Source organism: Bos javanicus, chromosome 6 (assembly GCF_032452875.1).
Source record: "Bos javanicus breed banteng chromosome 6, ARS-OSU_banteng_1.0, whole genome shotgun sequence".
Taxonomy (NCBI): Eukaryota; Metazoa; Chordata; class Mammalia; order Artiodactyla; family Bovidae; genus Bos; species Bos javanicus.
Genome location: NC_083873.1, coordinates 61674990 through 61700099, shown reverse-complemented (window position 1 = coordinate 61700099; position 25110 = coordinate 61674990). Strand labels below are relative to the sequence as shown.

General features: G+C 41.3%; 1 protein-coding gene across 9 annotated transcripts in view; it reads left to right on the top strand.

Moving 5' to 3' along the window:
- ATP8A1 (ATPase phospholipid transporting 8A1) overlaps positions 1 to 25110 on the top strand; it is a 236394-nt gene that overhangs the window by 109207 nt on the left and 102077 nt on the right. For all 9 annotated transcript variants that reach the window (XM_061420038.1, XM_061420035.1, XM_061420032.1 and 6 more), the window contains 3 exons: positions 535 to 619; positions 3457 to 3596; positions 23675 to 23813. In XM_061420038.1, the coding sequence (XP_061276022.1) occupies positions 535 to 619; positions 3457 to 3596; positions 23675 to 23813 (364 nt within the window). The remainder of the gene's footprint in view (positions 1 to 534; positions 620 to 3456; positions 3597 to 23674; positions 23814 to 25110) is intronic.

The window sequence follows — 25110 nt, the reverse complement described above, 5'->3', positions numbered from 1 at the left end:
TTGTGGGCACCAACCTCATTCGACGCCCTAAGTCCTAAAAGGTTCAGTAGTTAGGTCTGGGCGTCTATCAGCCCACTCCGTTGGAGCCACTGTGCATTAGCATTTTGAAGGCCCTGAGGCACCGCAGCAGGACACGCTCTTTAGCTTTGTTCTGACATTTCCCATGCTGTCTGAGTTCCGGACCATTCTTCCTCATAGCACGGATGAATGCTGAAGCCTTCTGCAAAATCTTTGGGGGGCAGTGAGGGGAGATCTAACAGCACATGACAGGTAAGTGACGTGCTGATAGAATATGAGATTTTGAACGTTGGAGTAACTGGATTTATTCAGAAAGGAAAAGATGAAAATACAGGACTAGACCATCTTTCTTAGTGTCACAGGAAAGCAGTATTATTAAGGAAAAATATTTTGTGCTTCAACACTGATGCTAAATTGATTTTTTAAATACTCATTCACTGCTAATAATGTTGCCAACATCAACTTTAGTCAACTCAGAATGCTTTAAGTGTATCATACCTTCTGTTTGTTTTCCAGGACACTGTAATTTATGACCGACTGGCAGAAACTTCAAAATACAAAGAAATTACCCTAAAACATTTGGAGCAGTTTGCTACAGAAGGTGGGTATAATACAATAGTAAACATGACTCAAAATGAAATCATGTATTACTACTATCTTATAGGATTATTCTTATTATTTTACTTGGAGATTCATAAAGTAAGATAACAATAAATGTTGATCATTTAGATCTTACTATATGCTGTTCCCAGCCATTATTTTTATTTTGCTCTCCTGTATTTATTAACATTTTGAAAGACTTTGTCCGCACATTTAAGGGGATGTAGAGCTTATAAATCTGTTTGCTTTTTAGAATGGATACCATTTACAGTTTGAATACTTTACATCTCCAGCAATGTAGAAGGAAAGAAACAAGAGTTAAAGAACTGGACAATCTCAGTAAGAAAGAGGAGAAGAAATAACTATAGTCTATAACTACTGAAATAGTTCTTCAGCGTTAACTCAGGACTTTTTATTAAGCCCCTACCACACTCCAGGCTCTATGTGAGGCCTGAGAATCCATGGTAAAGATAATAGTCCTGACGCTCTGTTTGTACCGAAATGTAGTCTAGGGAGATGATCTAAATGAGATGAAAGAAAGTGAGAGTCGTTAAGCATCAGGGTCAGTTACTACAGGAATTTGTAGAATCTTATCTCTAAACTTAACAAAAGTCACCAGTACTGTATCCGCATCTCCCATCTAAGTTTTCACTCTGGTCTGCTTCTGCCGGAACTGTGGCTGGTGGCACCAAGCCTGACCTCTGAGCCAAACCTTTTCCTCTCAATCCAAGCAGCAAGATGATAGGAATGTTTTTTAAAGCACTAGGCTTTGAAAAGCGGGGACATAATGAACCTTCTACCATTTCTCCTCCAAAAATGGAAGCGCATGGAGACCCACACATCTGTTGAGTTCAGATTCCATAAGGTACAACTTCCGAGGGGACGCCAGGTACAGCGTAAGCTGGCACATATAGCAGGTTCCTTTACTGAGGAAGGAGCGGGTTGGAGGAGCATCTTCCTTTTCTCTCGCTCTAATGTTAAGGATATTCTAGTTCCCAGACCAGTTCCAGCTGGCTTGGCCTCCACCGCCACCCCATTCTCACCCTGGGTAAGTAGCATTCGTATACCATGGCTGCTGCTGCTGCTAAGTCGCTTCAGTCGTGTCTGACTCTGTACGACCCCATGGACTGTAGCCCACCAGGCTCCCCCGTCCCTGGGATTCTCCAGGCAAGAACACTGGAGTGGGTTGCCATTTCCTTCTCCAGTGCATGAAAGTGAAAAGTGAAAGTGAAGTCACTCAGTCATGTCCGACTCTTAGCAACCCCATGGACTGCAGTCTACCAGGCTCCTCCGTCCATGGGATTTTCTAGGCAAAAGTACTGGAGTGGGATGCCATTGCCTTCTCCCATACCATGGCTACCCCAGAGTAAGTCTCCAGCTGGCGGGCTTCCCCCATAGCTCAGTCAGTAAAGAATGTGCCTGCAATGCAGGAGACTTGGCTTCAGTTCCTTGTTGGGAAGATCCCCTGGAGAAGGAAATGGCAACCCACTCCAGTGTTCTTGCTTGGAGAATCCCCATGGACAGAGGAGCCGGTGGGCTACAGTCCATGGGGTCGCAAAGAGTTAGACACAACTGAGTGACTTTCACGTCTCCAGCCAAGTGTCCAGAGGAGAAACACATATCCCTAATATGGCCCAAAGAGTTAAGTTCTGCTTGCAGTGCTGTGGCAGCGACAGTGTACTCCTTTCTTGGAACGTGGAGTCTTCCGGGCATTTCATGTCCCGTGTTCTTTGCTTCTTTTTCTGACGTGGTCCTGGCCGTATTTGATTTGACTTGAGATCACTAACAGCTAATTATTCTGAGAGCTAAACAACCTTGAGTGAGAACATTGTCTTCTTGGTAACCTAGTTAACTGCTTTTATCGTGGCTGGCAAATCTTCTGCTTCTTCGTTTTTCTAGTCTGTAAACTTTTTTCTGGTTCAGGATCACCTCCAAATGAGTTAGAAAACTGATGGACTCTGAGTACAGGAAGTAGGTCACTTCAGACATCAGCTGTGATTGTTTTCCCAGGTGTTGCTGATGGGTATTCTTTTCTTGTCACTGTCCCTCAATTTTTTAGACTCCTTATACTATAAATCCACTGTAATAAATATAGTTGGAGGAAGGTGGCTCTCCCAGTACACCCCACTGGGGTCCCTCTATTCCTTCCTTCATAAGCATCTATGAAGCCATTATTAATGAGCCGGCCACTGTGCTCAGCGCTGGAGTTACAGATGTGAAGAACTCCAGGACCCTGGAACTCCAGAAGCTTCAAGCTCATGTAGGAGATCACAGAAAAAACACGAAACATTGTCCTTCACACCACAGAAGTGTTGGGGTCTGGGTGAGACGGGAAGACTTCAAAGAGATGATTTTCAGAACTGAGTCTTAAAGTAGATGCAAGGCAGGCCTTGGAGGGGGATTGGGGGAGAGTGGAATGGAGGGGAAAAAAAGATCAATTTGTGCAAAGACCCTACCATGGAAAGTGGACGGCAGAGAATGAGGTTGAAGGCAACTGATACATGGTGACTGAGCCAGACTTTAGGGTTTGAACTTCATCCTGGAGAATGATTAAAAGACTTCAAGCAAAGGAATAACCTTATCAGATTAGGATTTTAGAAAAGTTACTCGAGGCATGAAGGATGGATTGAAAGAGCTGGGGAATTAAAAGCCAGGTGCCCATGGTAAAGGCCAGAGGACTGTTAATACACAATTGACGCTAAGGTTCCATCAAGCTTGAGTCAGACTTCAGCGTACTGAATCAGTGTTTTTGAAATGCGATTTCGTTGAAAACAAATATGTCAGCTTTCTGAACAAAATCTTATCTGATGTTGCGGGGGGCATGCTCCCTTTTTTCAGGGTTAAGAACCTTGTGTTTTGCCGTGGCTGAGATTTCAGAGAGCGACTTTCAGGAGTGGCGAGCCGTCTATCACCGTGCCTCCACATCTGTGCAGAACAGGCTGCTCAAACTCGAAGAGAGCTACGAGTTAATCGAAAAGGTACAACTCTTCTGCTTGTGAGGAAAGTTTGATTTCCAGAAAACTCCAGCCTTGTTTCAAGGGGCCAATAAAATAAAAATCAAAATGTCTTGACACACCACTGTTGAATCTCCTCTGGTCTAAGCACTGACAACTCAGTTTTTTCCAAAAATTCTCTGGACTTACTTGGTATAGATCTTAGCTCTTTTCACAGTTTTGGATCAAATTGAGGTTGATCCAGTCTAGCAAGCTCCTTGGCAACATCTTCCATTGTGTCTTCATCGCACGTCCTCTGCCCACACACAAACATATAAGTGTATATAGATGCAGTGGGCTTCCCTGCTGGCTCAGACGGTAAAGAATCCACCTGCAATGCAGGACTCCCAGGTTCGATCCCTGTGTCAGAAAGATCCCCTGAAGGAAGGCATGGCAACCCACTCCAGTATTCCTGCCTGGAGAATCCCCATGGACAGAGGAGCTGGCGGGCTACAGTCCATGAGGTTGCAAAGACTGAGCAACTAAGCACAATATGTATAATACAAAATAATGTAATAAGTATACAGCTGTGTTACTCCATAACCAATGATAAAGAATGTACAAGTGAACAATCCAGTGCTTATACCTGGCCTGTCGTTGTTCACTGAGATACATCCATCATTTGTACCACAACTATAAATATTCTTGCTTTACTGATAAAGAAACCAAGGCTATTCAGCCAAAAAGCCATGGATACACCATGATTGATGCTTCATAAACAGCAAGAAATCTTGCTTCCCGAATTCAGAATAGCAAACAGTTTTAGGTTGTACTGACTGTGTGCCAGGTGCTATTTGGAGCACTTGAATCTTCAACCTACTTAATTAAAAACCTACTTAATCTTCATAGCATTCCTTTGAGGTAGGTAGTGTTAACTCTCGCAGCCGTATAAATGGAGAAATCAAGGCACCGGAGAGGTTAAGTGATTTGGAGGGCATTCCTCGGCACATAAGAATGTAAGTCAGAATTCTTACTCTGGCTCAAGTTCAGGCTCTTAAGTTTCCATTAAATAACTTGCTACTTACATAATTCCTTCAACTGTACTCCTGCTTGTAAGGCATAGACTGAGGCTCTGCCTGTTAGCCATAGTTGATCTCACCTTTGGGTGAGTCATGGCTGGCATGTTTTTTTTCTTCCTCTGTCAACGTGCTTCCTGGTCCTTCCTGTCTTGCATAGTAGCCAGCACTATGGATGCGTCCCTGGACTCTCCCCACATGCCCGCTGTTCCGTGTAACCCCAGGACTGGAATGCTCCAGCTGGAGGTGGTGTCCTCTGCTATGTAGTTACCTGTGACTCTGGATACTGCCCTCCTGTCTCCTCAATAGACTGAGATCCCCCTAGAAGCTAGTTCGTTTGTCGTTTCTCCCTTATATTTGAACTTATTTTGTATCGTCCTTATTCCTCAGAAGACTTGTGATGGAATGTATGAAACCTTCCAAGTTGATAAACCCCACCTCCACCACCAATTGTAGATGTGTACACACACCAGGAGACTTGTTATCAATCCACTTACTAAATTTCTCTCTTTCTTTTCTAATATTGTATATATCCTTACATCTTTGGAATGTCATATAGTGACATAAAATAATATTTTATGAGACCATGACCGTAATCTCTTTCATTGTCCCCAAAGTCACAAATTGTTTAAAAGCACTAATGGTATTACTGATTTTTAATCTTTGGCTTTTCTTACTCTTTGAGAGGGTTTCCCTGGTGGCTCAGACAGCAAGGAGTCTGCCTGCAGTGCAGGAGACTGGGGTTCTATCCCTGAGTTGGGAAGATTCCCGGGAGAAGGGAATGACAACGCACTCCAGTATTCTTGCCAGGAGAATTCTATGGACAGAGGAGCCTGGCCAGCCGGGTACAGTCCATTAGGTCGCACGACTGAGTGACACACACACACATAATCTTTTGAGAAATTAAAAAAGATTACTCTGCTTGGAGATGATTCTTTTCCTCCTGTCTCCTTTCCTACACAGCCTGAATATAATGTAGTCTTTTCTCACGTGGCAATGATAGAATTAATATATAACAACTAACAATCAATATATTTTAAGTGGATTCCAACCATTAAATTTTGTTTCTACTTGAAATGCTCTGGAGCACATTCTGGAGTTGAATGTTTAATGTGACTAATGTTTTTACTGAGAATGTCCTAGAGTTTATAGATTGTTTTATAGGCTTAACAGTTGTGTGTGTGTTTAATAACTGTTATTAAATTTTGACTTCCCTCTTTTAACTAAAATAGATATTCAACCTTTCTTCCAGCAGATGGCGATCGTGAGTCACATTGAAATTTAAGCTGCCTGGGGACATCCATTACATATATTTACATATTTTTAGTTTACAGATACAGAAGTCTCTCTTAATACCTCTTACCTAAAATAAATGAAAAGAGAATTTATAGCTAATTCCTTTTTTACTTTGTGATGAGTCATGCTCTCTTAATTTTTATTGAAAAATCAGAAAGAGATTGGTTCAGCCAGCTTGTTCTGAATAAGGACTATATCCCCTGAAACTATAGTTTCTTTCAGTAATTAACTTAATTAACTTTCATTAGGTGATTGATAAATGCTAGATATCAGGGACGCCCAACCAAATAAGGAACATTCTGAGTGTCATGGTCTGAACTAATTCCTCCAGGAAATCCAGGAGTGACCCACAAGCTTTCAGGAAGGTGGTAGTTTTTTAAATCAGCCTCAGAAGATTATTTTACCCACTGAAGAAGAGCACAAGTCTTTTAGAAGAAAACAAATAGGAACAAGAACACAGAGGGGTCCCTGCAACTAAAAGCTTTTCTGAAAAAAATGATTTTCCCAACCCTGATCATTTGGGAACTGTAGGTAGTCAGGGTGCTAGCATGTCACCCTTTTGAGCTTCCATTCTTTATTAAAAGCAGCTGGGGTTAGTATTCAGTGGAAGCTGTGGGGAGCTCCTGTCACACGTGGTAATGAGGCAGGTTCCAACATAGCAGAGCAGATTCTTCTGCTGTGTCACTGACTGTAAATTTTTTTTTTTTTTCTGACTGTAAATTTAACTGCCACGGTCCTGAAAGTGAAAGTGTTCATTGCTCAGTTGTATGCGAATGTTTATGACCTCATGGACTGTAGCACACCAGGCTCCTCTGTCCTTGGAATGCTCCAGGCAAGAATACTCGGGTGGGTAGCCATTTCCTTCTCCAGGGGATCTTCCTGATCCAGGAATCGAAACTGGGTCTCCTGCATTGCCAGTAGAGTCTTTACCTTCTGAGCCACCACGGAAGCCTGAGTTTCATCCATTTGGGCTTCTTCCTTGGCTACTTTAAATGAGACTTGTTTATTATATAGTCTGTTTTTCTTGTGATCAGGATCTATTTTTTATATCGACCATAATATTGGACTTGAGCATGTGAGCTAGTGACTTTCAAATTATTTTCAAGTCTCTCTTTTTTTAAAGAGTAGAACCTCTTTCTCAAAGTAAATATTGCCTGAATATACTTCAGTTCAGTTCAGTCGCTCAGTCGTGTCCGACTCTTTGTGACCCCATGAATCGCAGCACACCAGGCCTCCTTGTCCATCACCAACTCCTGGAGTTCACTCAGACTCACATCCATCGAGTTAGTGATGCCATCCAGCCATCTCATCCTCTGTCATCCCCTTCTCCTCCTGCCCCCAATCCCTTCCAGCATCAGAGTCTTTTCCAATGAGTCAACTCTTCCCATGAGGTGGCCAGAGTACTGGAATTTCAGCTTTAGCATCATTCATTCCAAAGAAATCCCAGGGCTGATCTCCTTCAGAATGGACTGGTTGGATCTCCTTGCAGTCTAAGACACTCAAGAGTCTTCTCCAACACCACAGTTCAAAAGCATCAGTTCTTCGGCGCTCAGCCTTCTTCACAGTCCAACTATCACATCCATACATGACCACAGGAAAAACCATAGCCTTGACTAGACAGACCTTTGTTGGCAAAGTAATGTCTCTGCTTTTTAATGTGCTATCTAGGTTGGACATAACTTTTCTTCCAAGGAGTAAGCATCTTTTAATTTCATGGCTGCAGTCACCATCTGCAGTGATTTTGGAGCCCAAAAAATAAAATCTGACACTGTTTCCACTGTTTCCCCATCTATTTCCCATAAAGTGATGGGACCGGATGCCATGATCTTCATTTTCTGAATGTTGAGCTTTAAGCCAACTTTTTCACTCTCCACTTTCACTTTCATCAAGAGGCTTTTTAGTTCTTCACTTTCTGCCATAAGGGTGGTGTCATCTGCATATCTGAGGTTATTGATATTTCTCCCAGCAATCTTGATTCCAGCTTGTGCTTCTTCCAGTCCAGCGTTTCTCATGATGTACTCTGCATATAAGTTAAATAAGCAGGTGACAATATACAGCCTTGACGTACTCCTTTTCCTATTTGGAACCAGTCTGTTGTTCCATGTCCAGTTCTAACTGTTGCTTCCTGACCTGCATACAGATTTCTCAAGAGGCAGATCAGGTGGTCTGGTACTCCCATCTCTTTCAGAATTTTCCACAGTTTATTGTGATCCACACAGTCAAAGGCTTTGGCATAGTCAATAAAGCAGAAACAGATGTTTTTCTGGAACTCTCTTGCTTTTTCCATGATCCAGCGGATGTTGGCAATTGATCTCTGGTTCCTCTGCCTTTTCTAAAACCAGTTTGAACATCAGGAAGTTCATGGTTCACATATTGCTGAAGCCTGGCTTGGAGAATTTTGAGCATTACTTTGCTAGCATGTGAGATGAGTGCAATTGTGCAGTAGTTTGAGCATTCTTTGGCATTGCCTTTCTTTGGGAGTGGAATGAAAACTGACCTTTTCCAGTCCTGTGGCCACTGCTGAGTTTTCCAAATTTGCTGGCATATTGAATGTAGCACTTTCACAGCATCATCTTTCAGGATTTGAAATAGCTCGACTGGAATTCCATCACCTCCACTAGCTTTGTTCGTAGTGATGCTTTCTAAGGCCCACTTGACTTCACATTCCAGGATGTCTGGTTCTAGGTCAGTGATCACATCATCGTGATTATCTGGGCCGTGAAGATCTTTTTTGTACAGTTCTTCTGTGTATTCTTGCCACCTCTTCTTAATATCTTCTCCTTCTATTAGGTCCATACCATTTCTGTCCTTTATCAAGTCCATCTTTGCATGAAATGTTCCCTTGGTATCTCTGATTTTCTTGAAGAGATCTCTAGTCTTTCCCATTTTGTTGTTTTCCTCTATTTCTTTGCATTGATCACTGAGGAAGGCTTTCTTATCTCTTCTTGCTATTCTTTGGAACTCTGCATTCAGATGCTTATATCCTTCCTTTTCTCCTTTGCTTTTCACTTCTCTCCTATTCACAGCTATTTGTAAGGCCACCCCAGACAGCCATTTTGCTTCTTTGCATTTCTTTTCCATGGGGATGGTCTTGATCCCTGTCTCCTATACAGTGTCATGAACCTCATTCCATAGTTCATCAGGCACTCTATCAGATCTAGGCCCTTAAATCTATTTCTCACTTCCACTGTATAATCATAAGGGATTTCATTTAGGTCGTACCTGAATGCTCTAGTATTTTTCCCTACTTTCTTCAATTTAAGTCTGAATTTGGTAATAAGGAGTTTATGATCTGAGCCACAGTCAGCTCCTGGTCTTGTTTTTGTTGACTGTATAGAGCTTCTCCATCTTTGGCTGCAAAGAATATAATCAATCTGATTTCGGTGTTGGCCATCTGGTGATGTCCATGTGTAGAGTCTTCTCTTGTGTTGTTGGAAGAGGGTGTTTGTTATGACCAGTGCATTTTCTTGGCAAAACTCTATTAGTCTTTGCCTTGCTTCATTCCATATTCCAAGGCCAAATTTGCCTGTTATTCCAGGTGTTTCTTGACTTCCTACTTTTGCATTCCAGTCCCCTATAATGAAAAGGACATCTTTTGGGGTGTTAGTTCTAAAAGGTCTTGTAGGTCTTCATAGAACCATTCAACTTCGGCTTCTTCAGCATTACTGGTTGGGGCATAGACTTGGATTACTGTGATATTGAATGGTTTGCCTTGGAAACGAACAGAGATCATTCTGTCGTTTTTGAGATTGCATCCAAGTACTGTATTTCGGACTCTTTTGTTGACCATGATGGCTACTCCATTTCTTATGAGGGATTCCTGCCCGCAGTAGTAGATATAATGGTCATCTGAGTTAAATTCACCCATTCCAGTCCATTTTAGTTCGCTGATTCCTAGAATATCAACATTCACCCTTGCCATCTCTTGTTTGACCACTTCCAATTTGACTTAGTCAATCTAATCACACTAGGACCACAGCCTTGTCTAACTCAATGAAACTAAGCCATACCCGTGGGGCAACCCAAGATGGGTAGGTCAGGGTGGAGAGATCTGACAGAATGTGGTCCACTGGAAAAGGGAATGGCAAACCACTTCAGTATTCTTGCCTTGAGAACCCCATGAACAGTATGAAAAGGCAAAATGATAGGATACTGAAAGAGGAACTCCCCAGGTCGGTAGGTGCCCAATATGCTACTGGAGATCAGTGGAGAAATAACTCCAGAAAGAATGAAAGGGTGGATCCAAAGCAAAAACAATACCCAGCTGTGTATGTGACTGGTGATAGAAGCAAGGTCCAATGCTGTAAAGAACAATATTGCATAGGAACCTAAATATACTTACATATTTTTAATACATAGAATATATAAAAGCAAAACTGTGCTGGTTAACAAGCGGAAGAGTGGGGAGAAGCCCCTAACTGGCTGTCCCCTGACAACCCTACCTTGCCCTCATCGTGGTCCATGAGAGGCTTTTCAGGACTTTGAGACTCTGTGGAGCACAGTTTGGAAACCAGATGATAGTCCTCTTGTCTGTGAATTTTTTTTAGGAAACATGCTTCTCAAAATTGCTATAGATACTGTCCCTCACTTTTCAACAAAAGATCAGGTCAGCCTGTGGTCATACATAGGACATTGCAGGACGTATTTGCAATAGCAATGACCAATTAATGGTATTATGGCGTTATATTAAAGACAGTCAAAATACAAAAGATTTGCAGAGCTCTTCCTGAAAACAAGAATGTATTTTAATGTTATAAAATAAATGACAATTGTATAATATGTTTAAGGTTACATCCTGCTTTCTATGTTATCCCTCCAGTGTTTGTTCAAACAAGTAATTCCGTTTTCGAAATTTAGTTAAAGCCTTTTTTCCCCTGGGGGCTGTGAGTCCTAGCATAATCTGAAAAAATTTATCCAGATAGGCCAAGAGCCTCCCAGGAGATAATGCCATCTGTCCTGTGGCACAGTGCTTTCTGACGTTTCTACCCAGCACATGTGAGCTCTGGAAGGTCCCCCTTTACCTCCAGGGTACAGTAAAGGAGAGGGAAGGTGGGAGGCTGGACAAAGTGCTCCTGATGGGCTTTTCCCTAGTGACAGTCATAGAGGATTTAGGACTTTTACATCCATCTGTGTAATGCCATCAACATCTCTGCTACACGGTTGGATAGTTTGGACTCCAGCACTTTCATTCAGATGTTAGATTTCTCAGGATTAAAAAGAGATCATTTCTAATGCTATGAGTTGTTTCAAGATGTTCCTGAAACATTTTTTTCTATTACTAAATAAAGGTCAAGAAGGTGACATTTATAACCGGGAAACCCAAGACGTCCAGGAACAAGAAGGCTCACATAGTTAAAATGCAGAAGGGATTATGAGAATCACATCATATACTCGAGGTGTCTTGACCCAGTTTGAGGATAATTGTAGCATCGCTTGGGTTTCGTGGACAGGAAACACCTCTTCATCTGTGTTTATCACCACTTGAGAAAACGTACAGTTGTTTCATTTTTCAGACAACACGCTTGACCTGCTCTACCTTCTTTAGCCTCTTTCTTTTGAAGGGCAGCGTATTTGGATTTATAATTTAGATTATGAAACCACTTATACTGTTGGTCTGTGTCTTTAAATATTAGATTATTTTTTAAGTTAAGAATTTATTTATTTGTATTTTGTCAGGGAGAAATTGCAAATAAATAGCAGAATAATTATCAAGCCTTATACTTCTTTAGCAGTGGTTTCTCTGAAATGTCTCACCTTCCTGATTGATCTGCTACTTCACATGTATTTCTAAGACAAAATTTATTTGCCTCATACTCATAATGTGCTGATAAGTTCCTTTGAAAACTAGTAGTACAGAGGGGTCTGATCTTACTTAAGAGGAATATTTTGTAATTAAACCATTGTTTGAAACATGAAGGTATTCCTTCATGGTAAATAGAGTTTTTGAAAAATTTTTTATATTTATTTGCTTCAATAGGAAAATGCAATTATATCTTTAGCATTATGTGAATTGCCTTGTAGTCATTTGAGATGCTTACAAAACCGACTTACTTTTCTTGAGCATTGCAGAAAATAGTGAGATATATTATATAATACATGTCTAGATTGGGCAATGATCAAACCAGTATTTCCCTGATGATGACATTGTTCTTGTTTTCTTCTCATATTTTGAGGCATAAATAAATGCTTCTTGAAAAATGAAAATTTATGCTATGCTTCTGCCAACGTGTTTTTTTTTTTTGATTAATTATGGATCAGAGAGGATCATTTTTGAACTTAATACTAATCAGGAAGCTATAGTTTGGGCAGTGTTTAGCTCCCCTTTGAATCAAGCTATGTTGTTTATTATATGTACAAATTTTATAGTTCACAATTAATATCTATCCTCCACTAGATTGAAGCTTCATGAGAGCAGGGTCGTTTTATCTTATTTGTCTCTGTGGCTCCAAGAACTGCCTCATTGAATAGATATTTGATGAATAAATGAATGAGTCAATTAAATAATTAATTCAAAGGCTAAATTTACTTAGTGTTTGCTTAACGAAAGCCTGCCTTCTATTACCCACATAGTGCATGCTTTCTGCACATGGAATATGTTGATTTCAAATGTGTTGTCACTAAGGATGTGACTTTAGAAAAGTCAAACAGTTAGAAAAGACAGATAAGGATTTTAAAGAATCCATTCGTTACAAATTTAGACTCAGTCATAAAAAAAAAAAAAAACCACCCCTGTTTTCCAAGTTATTTAACATATAAATGTGGGAAGCACGTGGTGGGAAAGGTTCAACAACAAATGCCCATCCCCCAGCGCTTGTCAGGTGCTGTTGTGGGCTCTGGGGGCACAGAAAGGGAAGAGGATGGAAAACTCCTTGTCTTCGTTTCAGTACTGAGAGTGAGGTAGTATTGAACACTGGAAAATGTCATGGCAGACAGGACCTCGCACCCAGGGCGCTGCGACAGGCACTGAGCTAGGACAGCGAGGTAGTTCGTGATCTTTTTTACATTATTTCCGTGATTCCTACTCCCACATATGGTTGACGTTTCTGGGGTTGTTTTTTTGTTAAAGCCTGCCTTGATGTGGTGGAATGTAGATCAACCATTACACTCTGGTGACTACCAGCAGTCCAGTACCCTACCCAACGTGTGGCAGCGAGTGGTGTAGAGGATTCCTAGAGAAATATAAAGCTTAATGAAAAACAGAACTTTTCCTGAGCATTTATGACTGCCAAATTCACAGTAACTTCTGTATTCGCGTTGAACGCTTTTTCAGATAAAACTGCCCCGTTCTATTCTTAGTAGCTGCCAATATCAGTTTCATTTGTACTAAAACCTGAAATGTACTAGATGAAAATTTACATGATGTACTGGTGATTTCGTGGTTTCGAATTCCAGTAGTTTCCTGTTTTACTGTTTGCTTAAGAACGTTTGCAGTCTGTCAGCTTATCTACTAAGGGGACCTGCCAGTTTTAGAGACTTTACTAAGCTCCACGTCCCGTGCTCCTCTGCTCCTTAACTTGATTATTTAGTTCCAGGGCTTCTGACATAGGGTGCGCAAAATGAGCCATTGGGGTAAGCAAGAAAACGTTATAACCTCTGTTTCTACTAATGTTTTATCTCACCTTTTTTTGTTTATAATTTGTTGCATTTTGCAATACATATAATTTATTAATATTAACAAAACAAGTGGGCTATACAAAAAATATAGACATCCCTAGGTCTTAAGTACTCAACATTTTTTTTTACCTGACTACTCAAATAAAACAACAAAAAAAAGAGAAAGTTGAGATAAACAATCAGTTTTCATCCTTATACCAACACTAGTACAGCCATATTATTAGCCTTATCTTGCTAAGTGGGCTTCCCTGGAGGCTCAGTGGTATAGAATCTGCCTGCAATAAGGGAGTGAGTCGAGTTGAGTTGAGTCACTGAGTTGTGTCCAACTGTTGCGACCCCATGGACTGTAGCCCACCAGCCTCCTCTGTCCATGGAATTCTCAGGCAGGAATACTGGTGTTGTTTGCCATTTCCTATTCCAGGGGATCTTCCCAACCCAGGGATCGAACCTGGGTCTCCTGCACTGCAGGCAGATTTTTTACCAACTGAGCTACCAGGGAAGCCCAATGCAGGAGACCAGGGTTCAATTCCTGGGTTGGGAAGATCCCCTGGAGGCGGGCATGGCAACCCACTCCAGTATTCTTGCTTGGAGAATTCCATGGACAGAGGAGCCTGGCGGGCTGTGTTCCATGGGGCTGCAAAGAGTCGGGCACGACTGAGCGACTAAGCAGCAGCGGTGGCAGCATATCCAGTAGTTGGCTGAGCAGGGATTCATATCGCAGTTCTGTCTTAATTCCAAATCGCATGTTCCTAATCCATATGTCATTCTGCTAGTGGTTTAAAAGAAAGCAAGAATGTATGTAAAACATTGGCATCTTGAAAAATAAAATGTAACCACTCATACAGTTGAGTCATCATGAAATCAACTCTTGGAATTGGGAGACATGGTGTGTTCAGGACCTGTCCGCATAGGAAATGAGACTAGCCGTGTGTGCCCTGTGTGATGTAATATATTCTCTCCTCCTTCAGGGTGAAGGTGGGGATTTGCTTGTTGTGATTTTCCCTCAACTCCTCTTTTAGAGTCTTCTTACTGAAAGTACTTAGTGTTCCCTTAGATCTCTAATCCCACGCTCCTCCTTTCTAGCTGATCAAACCCTTATTATGAATGCTTCGCGGTAGACTTTGCACAATGGGTTTTGCTGTCTTCTCACTCAGATAAGATGGATGTGTTGTTTTTGCTGGCTACACCCAATGGCCTCTCAAACCCTGATTCTTTTCAGCTGGGTGTGTGAATTCTGACCTTATTTGGCAAGCCCTTGGCTGTGTGAGAGTCCAAATATGATTTCTTGGTTTAAAAAGCACCAAGATAAAAGCTCCTTCTTGGCCTGGGTGGCACGATTTCTCCAGAACTAGGTCAATGAGGCATGCCGATGATTTAACACTCTTAGTCTAGCCCAGCTTTGACAGAGGTACAAGATTCTCTTCTCTTAAATGCAACCACTTTGTTGCGTGCAAAGTGATTTTGAGAAGGGAAGCCCAGGAGTGAATGATGTCCAGTGGAATGCGGCAGTCTTGGAGAGCCAGCATTATGGAATGCCTCTGAGAGGCCCATGGCCGTCAGGGACTCTGTATTCCAGAGCTCCCGTATTTTAAAGCTAACAAGTGTGATGACTGCCTTAACCTCTGAACTGGTCTTGCACCCTCCGTTCTTCCCATTCCATCCCCAGTTGGACACCAGTGAACTTTCTGAGATGTAAATCTGATCCTGTCCCTCCCCTTCTGAAATTCTTCTCCAGAGGCCCTGTGCCTTTGGAATCCCCAACATAAAAAAATAACCACTTTGATTTTCATTCCCTGCCAGCTCTTCCAGGCTCATCGTTTTCCTGACTTACTATTCAGAGTTTGAGATGACTGATCCAATTTTATCATCATAACAACCCTATTAAATTAGCGTTATTTAAATCATCACATACCTCCCTTCATTTATCGGTTCCATATTGACTAAATGGCAGCTTCTCAAACACAATATGCTTTAGCATACCTATGTCTTCACACATGTGATGTCTTCTGTTTGGAATTTCTTCACCCATCCCTCCCCACCTCTCCCTAGTACTTGGCTAAGTCTTAATTCTTCTTTAGGATTTAAGGTCAGATGTTAACTGATGTTGGATGGGTTTTTTGAGCCACCCAGACTAAGAAAATACTTATTTCCTGTGTTTATCTTTTGTACGCACAGAAAATTTTGTGTTTACTTTTAAGATCATATATAGCATATAGTCATGTGATTATTTAGGGAGAGTACTGTTTTTCTCTGATGGTAATCATATATTACAGTTGAGAGGCTTTGTCTGTAGTTTGGGATTGGAAGGAGAGGAGAGAAATGAGACCAGAGGACCTAAGGCCAGGCTAAGGAAGAAGGGTTGGAGCTGACCAAGGAAGTATCAAGACTGATCAGTCAGAATGGAGGCCGATGCAGAGATGGGCTGCTCGCCACTATTCCACATCAAGGGTCTGCAAACTCCAGCCCAAGAACCACTTCCACTCACCACCTGTTTTTGTAAATAAAGTTTCATTAGAACACAGCGCCACCCATGTGTTTACAGATTGTCTCTACAATGACAGAATTGAGTCATTGCAGCACAGAGTGTATGACCCTCAAACCTGAAAATATTTACCATCTGTCACTTGATAGAAGGAGTTTTGTCAGCCTTGCTGGAGATGAGCAGTTAGGTCCTCAAACCAGCAGCTTAGTTACCAGCACACATTTCCAGGTTTCACGAACTCAGTGAAAAGCTCTGGGTATAGGGTCCGCTGATCTGTGTAATAAGCCCTTCAGGTAAAATATGAAGACCCCTGCTCTCCATTCCTACTCCTGTGGCTAAGTACTTGGGGCTTGATGACTGCCAGGCAGCTGAAGCTAGGAGAAACAGATACCAATGTAAAGCAAGGAGGGCACAGTCAGAAAACAAGGCAGGGAGCAAACCAAAGAACAGATTCTGAAGCACAGATCCCAGGAAGGAAGGGACTCTGGTGTGTCCCACTGTCTTGCCCAGAATGGCAAGGGTGTGTGGGTGTGTGAGAGAGAGACAGTGCAGGCATGCATGGGTGGGTGTGTGTGTGAATGCAGGCATGCGTGTGTGCTTGGAAGGGAGTCCATCCCAGAGTGTGAATCTGGGGCATACAGGTGGAAAACAGGAAGCAGGCACCCCTGGCCAGAGAGCCTCAGGACTGAGGCTGAAACCCCTTCATAGAAACAGATCAGAACTAAGAACTGAGCAACAGAGACAAATGTTTCAGAGTGTGATGATTTATATAAGATTCTAACTTTCATTTAATCTCAGGTTCACTCCTCATTCGCTGCCCTGGGATGTGTATTATTCTTGGTGTCTTGTTCTTACCATCCCAGCTCAGCTGCACCCTGATTCAGTCTTATATAGTTTACTCAACCTCCCTAACTGAAGGAATCAGTGTGAGCACTTAGCAGTATCTGATATTTCTCGGCTACAGAAATGTTTCTTCATTCTCCGAATCACATCTTATTTTATGTTGTCATAAAGGTTGCCAAATGTTACTAGTATTTATCCATATTTACTCCAGTGATAACATTTATTTGCCAGTATTATTTCTTTTATTTGTCTTCAAAGAAACTTCTGCTAAATAGTCCATGTTGTAATCTGAAGCCCAAGTTACTGTGCTTTTTCTCATTTAGAAACATATCACAAACTTTTTAAAAAAATCCAGAATAGATCTAAACCCTGAGACAATATTTGTTAACATGGAATAAATCACTTTGAGGTTCTGTTATTTAGTAAAATATACATACATTGGGGAAAAAATGTAATTTCTAAATCTGTCATAATACATTTGCCCCTAGTTTTTAAGTACTCTGCATGAAGCTTTTTATCTTTACTAGGGTAGATATTTACTAGATATTTCTAGATATTTTTATCTTTTTTTAAAAAATTACGTCAGAAACATCTAAAAGAGAAAATAAGATTATTGAGGACTTTACTGGGTAAATATTATTTCATAATTTTTCAGTGATAACTAAATCTATGTCAAAGAGGCATCAACTGAAACCTTTATAACTTTTGGCACAGTTACATTTTGAAAGTAAAATTAGTGTTTTAGGCTTTTTTTTTTTAATTCCGTAAATGTCATGGGAATTTTATCACGTTTCAACACTTGCTGAATATGTAATTCCCATAGTGACCATTAGTGGCCATCTGTGTAAGGTAATACATGTTTGGGATGAAATTGATTACGGCCTAAACACTCTTGTGTTAAGATCAGGAAAAGCACGCAAAGTTCAAATCTTTTTTCCTAATGATCGTTATGTAGCTAAAGATATTAATTTCCAGAGACTGAACAGTCTATCACTCAAGACCTAATCTCACAACAAATGACATCGAAGCCAAAGGAAAGGAAGCCGCAGAGCTGTCCACTAAAATTAGTAAGTGCCCTGCTCGAGGAGCTCTCGGGATAAAGGCGAAATGAACAGCTTTCAGATGCAGTGTTTCTTTTACAGGCAGCAAGGTAAACCCACTGCAGTTTTGCTGAATATTCAGAAATGTTTCACTAGAAATTCCTGTTCTCATAGCCACCAGCACACTGCACATTAACCTGCTATGACATTTCTCAACATGTACATTGCTGGCCCTACATCTTTGGTACTTTATTTTTGCCTGGTTTGAAAAATGTTTCCTTTTTACCGGTACAAAACCAGCTGCTTTCCTTCTTTCAAATGTGCTTTCAATATAATCTCCACCAGCGCAGTCATTTTATTTTTATTAGGCTTGTTCACGGCAGTGGATACCCGTGTACTTCCTGTGCTCATTTATCCCCTTAGAGTAGAACTAAAAAACATACAAATATATTTGTTTATTTATTTCTAATTAATGTATTCACATCTTGGCTTTCATATTATCTACCCCAGGGTTTTGTGAAATATTACCCAAAAAAATTTCTTTTTTGGTTTAAAATTTTTGAGAGCATGTATGACTCAACTATCTTCATGAGATCCTTTAAAAATCTTATCATGCCTTCTGTAGAACATCTAACATTTAAAAACGGCTCTATCCTGGTCTTTGCTGGGATGTGGGCCAGAATGATTTAGCTACTAATGCCCCAAGAGTAGCTGAAAGAATTGATGAAATCATTGTCTCAGCGTTGAAATTCATCAATTGTGAGGCTAGCATAGTTGCTGCTGAACTGGTCTTCCTTTTCATTCTTGAACTTCTTGATGATAATTATTCATCAGGTTTTGATAGATTTCAAATCTGCTTCCCATTAAAGATAATAAAGTAATGCCATGTTTTTAAAGAAGGAAATTTGCCTTCCTGTCGTATATATTATATACTAAGAAGTCATGCATCAAGTGCACCTAATAGCTGTGTAAGTTATTTGGAGTATATTGAAGGCAAAATGGTCTAGATTGCGACAGTACTTTAGAACATTTGGATTTGGGTGTTTGGGGTTTTTTGGTTTTTTTTTTTCTTTGTCATGCATTCTCTGCAAATATGTCAAACTCTGACTATCAGTCTTCTGGGGATACAATATAAAGATGAATAAGACATGGTCCATGCTTTTTCTTTCAATTTAAAACTTCACTTTCTTTATAAAAGACTCCCCAGAGCCCTTCTTCAGCATCACCTCAGTACCTGGGCTTACAGGGTCTTCCTTGAGTCAGCGCTTAGTGCTCAGGCCAGCATTCTTACAAGGAATATGCCCAAGACAGGGCCCTACCCTCCCTGTTGTCAAATTGGGACATCAACCTGCAACCAGAGCAAGACCTCCATTTGTTCCTCTCCTTAATATTACTTGAGTAGAGAAGTACTTGAATAAAGAAGTCAGTACTAGCCCTTAACACACTGATGCCCATTTCATTTACTTCAGCCAATATTTATGAGACTGAGAGCTGACTGTTGTTCTGGACACCATCATTGACAGAAGGGACAAGAATGGAATGGGCAATACAGGCAATCTTGGTTCAAGCCCTACCCTTCTGTAATCTTACCCCAGTATTCACTGTCGTTTATCATTGCCCCTATCTGGGCTTCTGTCACCTCATTTGTAAAACAAGGAGCTTGGAGACATGGTCCCTACTTTTGAACAAAACTACCAGAGTCATACATTTAAGCAGTTAACCTTAATATGGTAAATTAAGGGCTTCCCTGGTACCTCAGACAGTTAAGAATCTGCCTGCAATGCAGGAGACCTGGGTTCAACCCCTAGGTTAGGAAGCTCCCCTGGAGAAGAGAATAGCAATCCACTCCAGTATTCTTGAACAGAGAATTCCATGGACAGAGGAGACTGGCAGGCTATAGTCCATGAGGTTGCAGAGTCAGATAAGACTCAGCAACTAACACTTTCACTTTCAAGATATGTAAAAATGGCAAAGCTCTATCAGAGCACAGCAGAGGGAAAAACTTGAGTTAAGAAGTAAATGAAAACTTCGAAAAAGCAGTAGCTTTTGAATTTGGACTTGCAGGGTGAGCCAGAGCAGGGCAGTGGGGGATATCAGGGCAGTGGAGGATATGTGTGTATCTATGTCTATACGTATACATGTAAATATATACATGTGTGTATGTACAAACACGAACAGAAGCAGAAGATATTAAGGTGGCAAGATAGAGGTGGCAAGAATACACAAAAGAACTATACAAAAAAAGATCTTCATGACCCAAATAACCATGATGGTGTGATCACTGACCTAGAGTCAGATATCCTGGAATGTGAAGTCAAGTGGACCTTAGGAAGCATCACTACAAACAAAGCTAGTGGAGGTGATGGAATTCCAGTTGAGCTATTTCAAATCCTGAAAGATGATGCTGTGAAAGTGCTGCACTAAATATGTCAGCAAATTTGGAAAACTCAGCAGTGGCCACAGGACTGGAAAAGGTCAGTTTTCATTCCACTCCCAAAGAAAGGCAATGCCAAAGAATGCTCAAACTACCGCACAATTGCACTCATCTCACAGCTAGTAAAGTAATGCTCAAAATTCTCCAAGCCAGGCTTCAGCAATATGTGAACCACGAACTTCCAGATGTTCAAGCTGGTTTTAGAAAAGGCAGAGGAACCAGAGATTAAATTACCAACATCCACTGGATCATCGAAAAAGCAAGAGAATTCCAGAAAAACATCTATTTCTGCTTTATTGACTATGCCAAAGCCTTTGACTGTGTGGATCACAATAAACTAGAAAATTCTTCAAGAGATGGGAATACCAGACCACCTGACCTGCCTCTTGAGAAACCTGTATGCAGGTCAGGAAGCAACAGTTAGAACTGGACATGGAACAACAGACTGGTTCCAACAGGAAAAGGAGTACGTCAAGGCTGTAATTGTCACCCTGCTTGTTTAACTTCTATGCAGAGTACATCATGAGAAACGCTGGGCTGAAAGATGCACAAGCTGGAATCAAGATTGCCGGGAGAACTATCAATAACCTCAGATATGCAGATGACGCCACCCTTATGGCAGAAAGTGAAGAGGAACTAAAGAGCCTCTTGATGAAGGTGAAAGTGGAGAGTGAAAAAGTTGGCTTAAAGCTCAACATTCAGAAAACTAAGATCATGGCATCCGTTCCCATCACTTCATGGCAAATAGATGGGAAAACAGTGGAAACAGTGGCTGACTTTATTTTGGGGAGCTCCAAAATCACTGCAGATGGTGACTGCAGCCATGAAATTAAAAGATGCTTACTCCTTGGAAGGAAAGTTATGACCAACCTGGACAGCATATTAAAAAGCAGAGACATTACTTTGCCAACAAAGGTCTGTCTAGTCAAGGCTATGGTTTTTCCAGTGGTCATGTATGGATGTGAGAGTTGGACTGTAAAGAAAGCTGAGTGCCGAAGAATTGATGGTTTTGAACTGTGGTGTTGGAAAGACTCTTGAGAGTCCCTTGGACTGCAAGCAGATCCAACCAGTCCATTCTGAAGGAGATCAGCCCTGGGTATTCTTTGGAAGGACTGATGCTATAGCTGAAACTCCAGTACTTTGGTCACCTGATGGGAAGAACTGACTCATTGGAAAAGACCCTGATGCTGGGAAAGATTGAAGGAGGGAGGAGAAGGAGACGGCAGATGAGATGGTTGGATGGCATCACCGACTTGACGAACCTGAGTTTGCGTACGCTCTGGGAGTTGGTGATGGACGGGGAAGCCTGGCGTGCTGCAGTCCATGGGGTAGCAAATAGTTGGACACAGCTGAGCGACTGAACTAGACTGAATGCATGTGCACACATCTATGTTTCAGCATTGTGGCGGAGACTGTTAACTGGCTAATTTACTACCTACTCCCATCCCCGTTCTGCCTTGCCACCTCCACTAAGTCTAGAAAAGTTAAATGTTGGTAGTTAGGGACGGCCATGTAGCACCATCTGGCCAGTTGCTATTTTTGGAAATACACTGAGGAATTTTATAAACCCTTTTGCTCTTCAAATAAGAGATGGATACATTTGGTTTCACCTCCTAATTCTTGTCTTCACAGTGGTTGTTGTAGCTGTGACAGTCACATTGAGACATTGAGAGAGATCTAGAGAATAAGTGGAAATATAGTCAAGCCAACCATCTTCGGCCCAAAATACCCACTTCAGTACTAATGATGTAAGAAATATGGAACTTTACTTAAGCTACTTTTAGTCAGATTTTCCTATTATTTATAGCCAAAAACATTCCTAAGTAATAGACTCAGCAACTATACCCACACACACTCTCTCAATTTTACATGTTTGTATATATATTTAACTTTATTTTCCATACCTACCAAGACTTGGGGCTATTTTTAGACTTGGATTTTGATGAAAAGTAAATAGGACTTAATGTTAGAGAAAAAATAGAAAGTGGAATGCCTTCTTCGTTATTACCAACCCAGACACTATCCTTTGCAATAATTTCCCTTGTATCTGTTCTGTCCTTGTCTGATAGTGGAAATGAAACATGAAGGCAAGCAGGAAGAGAATGGTTGAGAAGAAAGATAAATGCTGAAGTAGTTCATTCTGGAAGTTAGGTTATGGGGAAATGCCTAAGACTAAGAATTAGTTTGTTGTGGCTTGCAGAACACCACTGGAAGGGTTCCCAAGTGGTGACAATGCCTAGTCACATGATAGATAGGTTTAAATCCTAGTCCGTCGTTGCGCATACCTATGTATTTAGGACCAAAAACACCATTAGCTGTTTCCATTTGGCAAGCCAGGGTTCCCTAGCAGCCAGGAGATTGTTCTCCCTTTCCTGCCATTTAGGAAGTTGAGAGAAGAAACCATTCTTCTTTGTCCGAGATTGGAACAGCTTTCCACAGAGTGTTTTGGTTTTGTTCAGTCTTATATGAAAGATACCATCAAATAAGCAAGAGATCTTTAATGGACTCCGACCTTCCATGACACAAACGTGGAACCAAGTTAAAAACACTCAGCCTGTTCTTTCGTTCAGAGACCAGTGCGGTTGCTTTGTTTATTGCGCCTTTATTCATCCTAACTGTATTGTGTGTCTAGATTTCCTGACTCTGTATGCGATTGTCATTTAATAATGTCAGCATGTAACTTTGCTCTTTTTCAACCAGGTCACTTGGATTATTCTTCACTGTGGTGACCTTCCATAGTTTGTGTTTTTATTTTTTCTTAGTAGCTGCCTGCTCCTATTTAACTGTTTTTGATTCCCTCCTTCTACCTGTGTGTGTGTGTGTGTGTGTGTGTGTGTTCAGAATCAGTTCCTTACCTTAGAGGGGAGGAAGGTAGCTTCAGTGTGTGTGTGTGTGTGTGTGTGTGTGTGTGTGTTCAGAATCTTGTTCAGACACTTGTTTATGTGACCAAAGGTTATTTCTGAGACAGGAAGTAAGGTTTTGCCAGTTTTCATTGATCTAATAATTAATTCTGATTTTACAGAAAGAGTTTATATTAGTCAGCTTGGGCTGCCATAATCGAATATGGCATGTTAGGTGACTTAAGCATCAGAAAGTTATCTCTTCACAGTCCTAGGAGCTTACCTTAGGGGGGAGGAAGGTAGCTTCAGTCTTCTGTCAGAAGTACTGGTTGAGATTTAGGAATCCTTGAGAGAAAAAACTCAATGGGATAGTTGGAATTCACACTGAATTCATGGATTATCATTTAGTCTCTGATTTTAAAACACTTTAATGTTTTGTTCCTAAAGACTCTAAACCATTTTCTTAATCTTAAAAATGTTGCTGCTCTTTTTCTTCAGAATCTTCAACTACTGGGAGCCACAGCCATTGAGGATAAATTACAAGATCAAGTGCCTGAAACCATAGAAACTCTAATGAAAGCAGACATCAAAATCTGGATCCTTACAGGAGACAAGCAGGAAACTGCCATTAACATTGGTAATTCAGCTAGTTTAAACTTTATGTCATGGTGCTTTTTAACATGTTTTGATACATTTTAGAAGATATATTTGAGGTATTTCAAGATTTGAAAGATTTAGTGTTTTGAGATTTCCTTATTTGTGGTTTCACTCAGCTTATCTATTTACTTATGGCCCCAGTCAGAGAAGGCAATGGCACCCCACTCCAGTACTCTTGCCTGGAAAATCCCATGGACGAAGGAGCCTGGTAGGCTGCAGTCCATGGGGTCACTAAGAGTCAGACACGACTGAGCAACTTCACTTTCACTTTTCACTTTTCACTTTCATGCATTGGAGAAGGAAATGTTCTTGCCTGGTGAATCCCAGGGACGGGGGAGCTTGGTGGGCTGCCGTCTATGGGGTCGCACAGAGTCGGACACAACTGAAGCGACTTAGCAGCAGCAGCAGCAGCAGCATGGCCCCAGTGCCCCCTTTAAAGATGCAGTGATTATCTATACAGCCAAACTTTAGCTCTTGCAGCCACATAGTGCCCTCTCTCACCTTTGAACTCTGCCTGCCCCTAATTCACCTCCTTAATTGACACACGTGGATGAACTTTCTGCAGTTGTCTGCCAGAGTCTGGAGACTAGAATTATGGCAAGCTTGTATACTGACACTTGTTTATGTGACCAAAGGTTATTTCTGAGACAGGAAGTAAGGTTTTGCCAGTTTTCATTGATCTAATAATTAATTCTGATTTTACAGAAAGAGTTTATATTAGTCAGCTTGGGCTGCCATAATCGAATATGGCATATTAGGTGACTTAAGCATCAGAAAGTTATCTCTTCACAGTCCTAGGAGCTGGAGTCCCAAATCAAGATGTCAGCAAGTTGGTTTCTCCCAAGGCCTCTCCTCTTGGCTTGCAGACGGTCACATCTCTGTGTGTCCGCGCCTGACCTCTCCTCTGTGGATGCTCACAGCGCGTCTGGTGTTCTGTCCTCTTCCTATAAGGACACTAGTCCTGTTGGATGAGGGATCACCCTTATGATCTCGTTTAACTTTAACTCTTTGAAGACCCTGTCTCCAAATACTGTCACACTGGTGGCTGGGGCTTCAACATATGAATTGGGAGGTGGGACAAAATTCAGTCTGTAACAGAGGAGAAAAGTAATGTTTGCTGGTAGAGGCCTGTAGTACCAATAATGTGCAAGAAAAATAGTCATTTCCCCCCCCAAATTCAGCAGTAGCATGTTGCCTGAGCACTGTGAACCCTGACATCAACCTCTGGATAATACTGATTATACAAATTACACACAAAACTCTCCCAAAATTAAAGA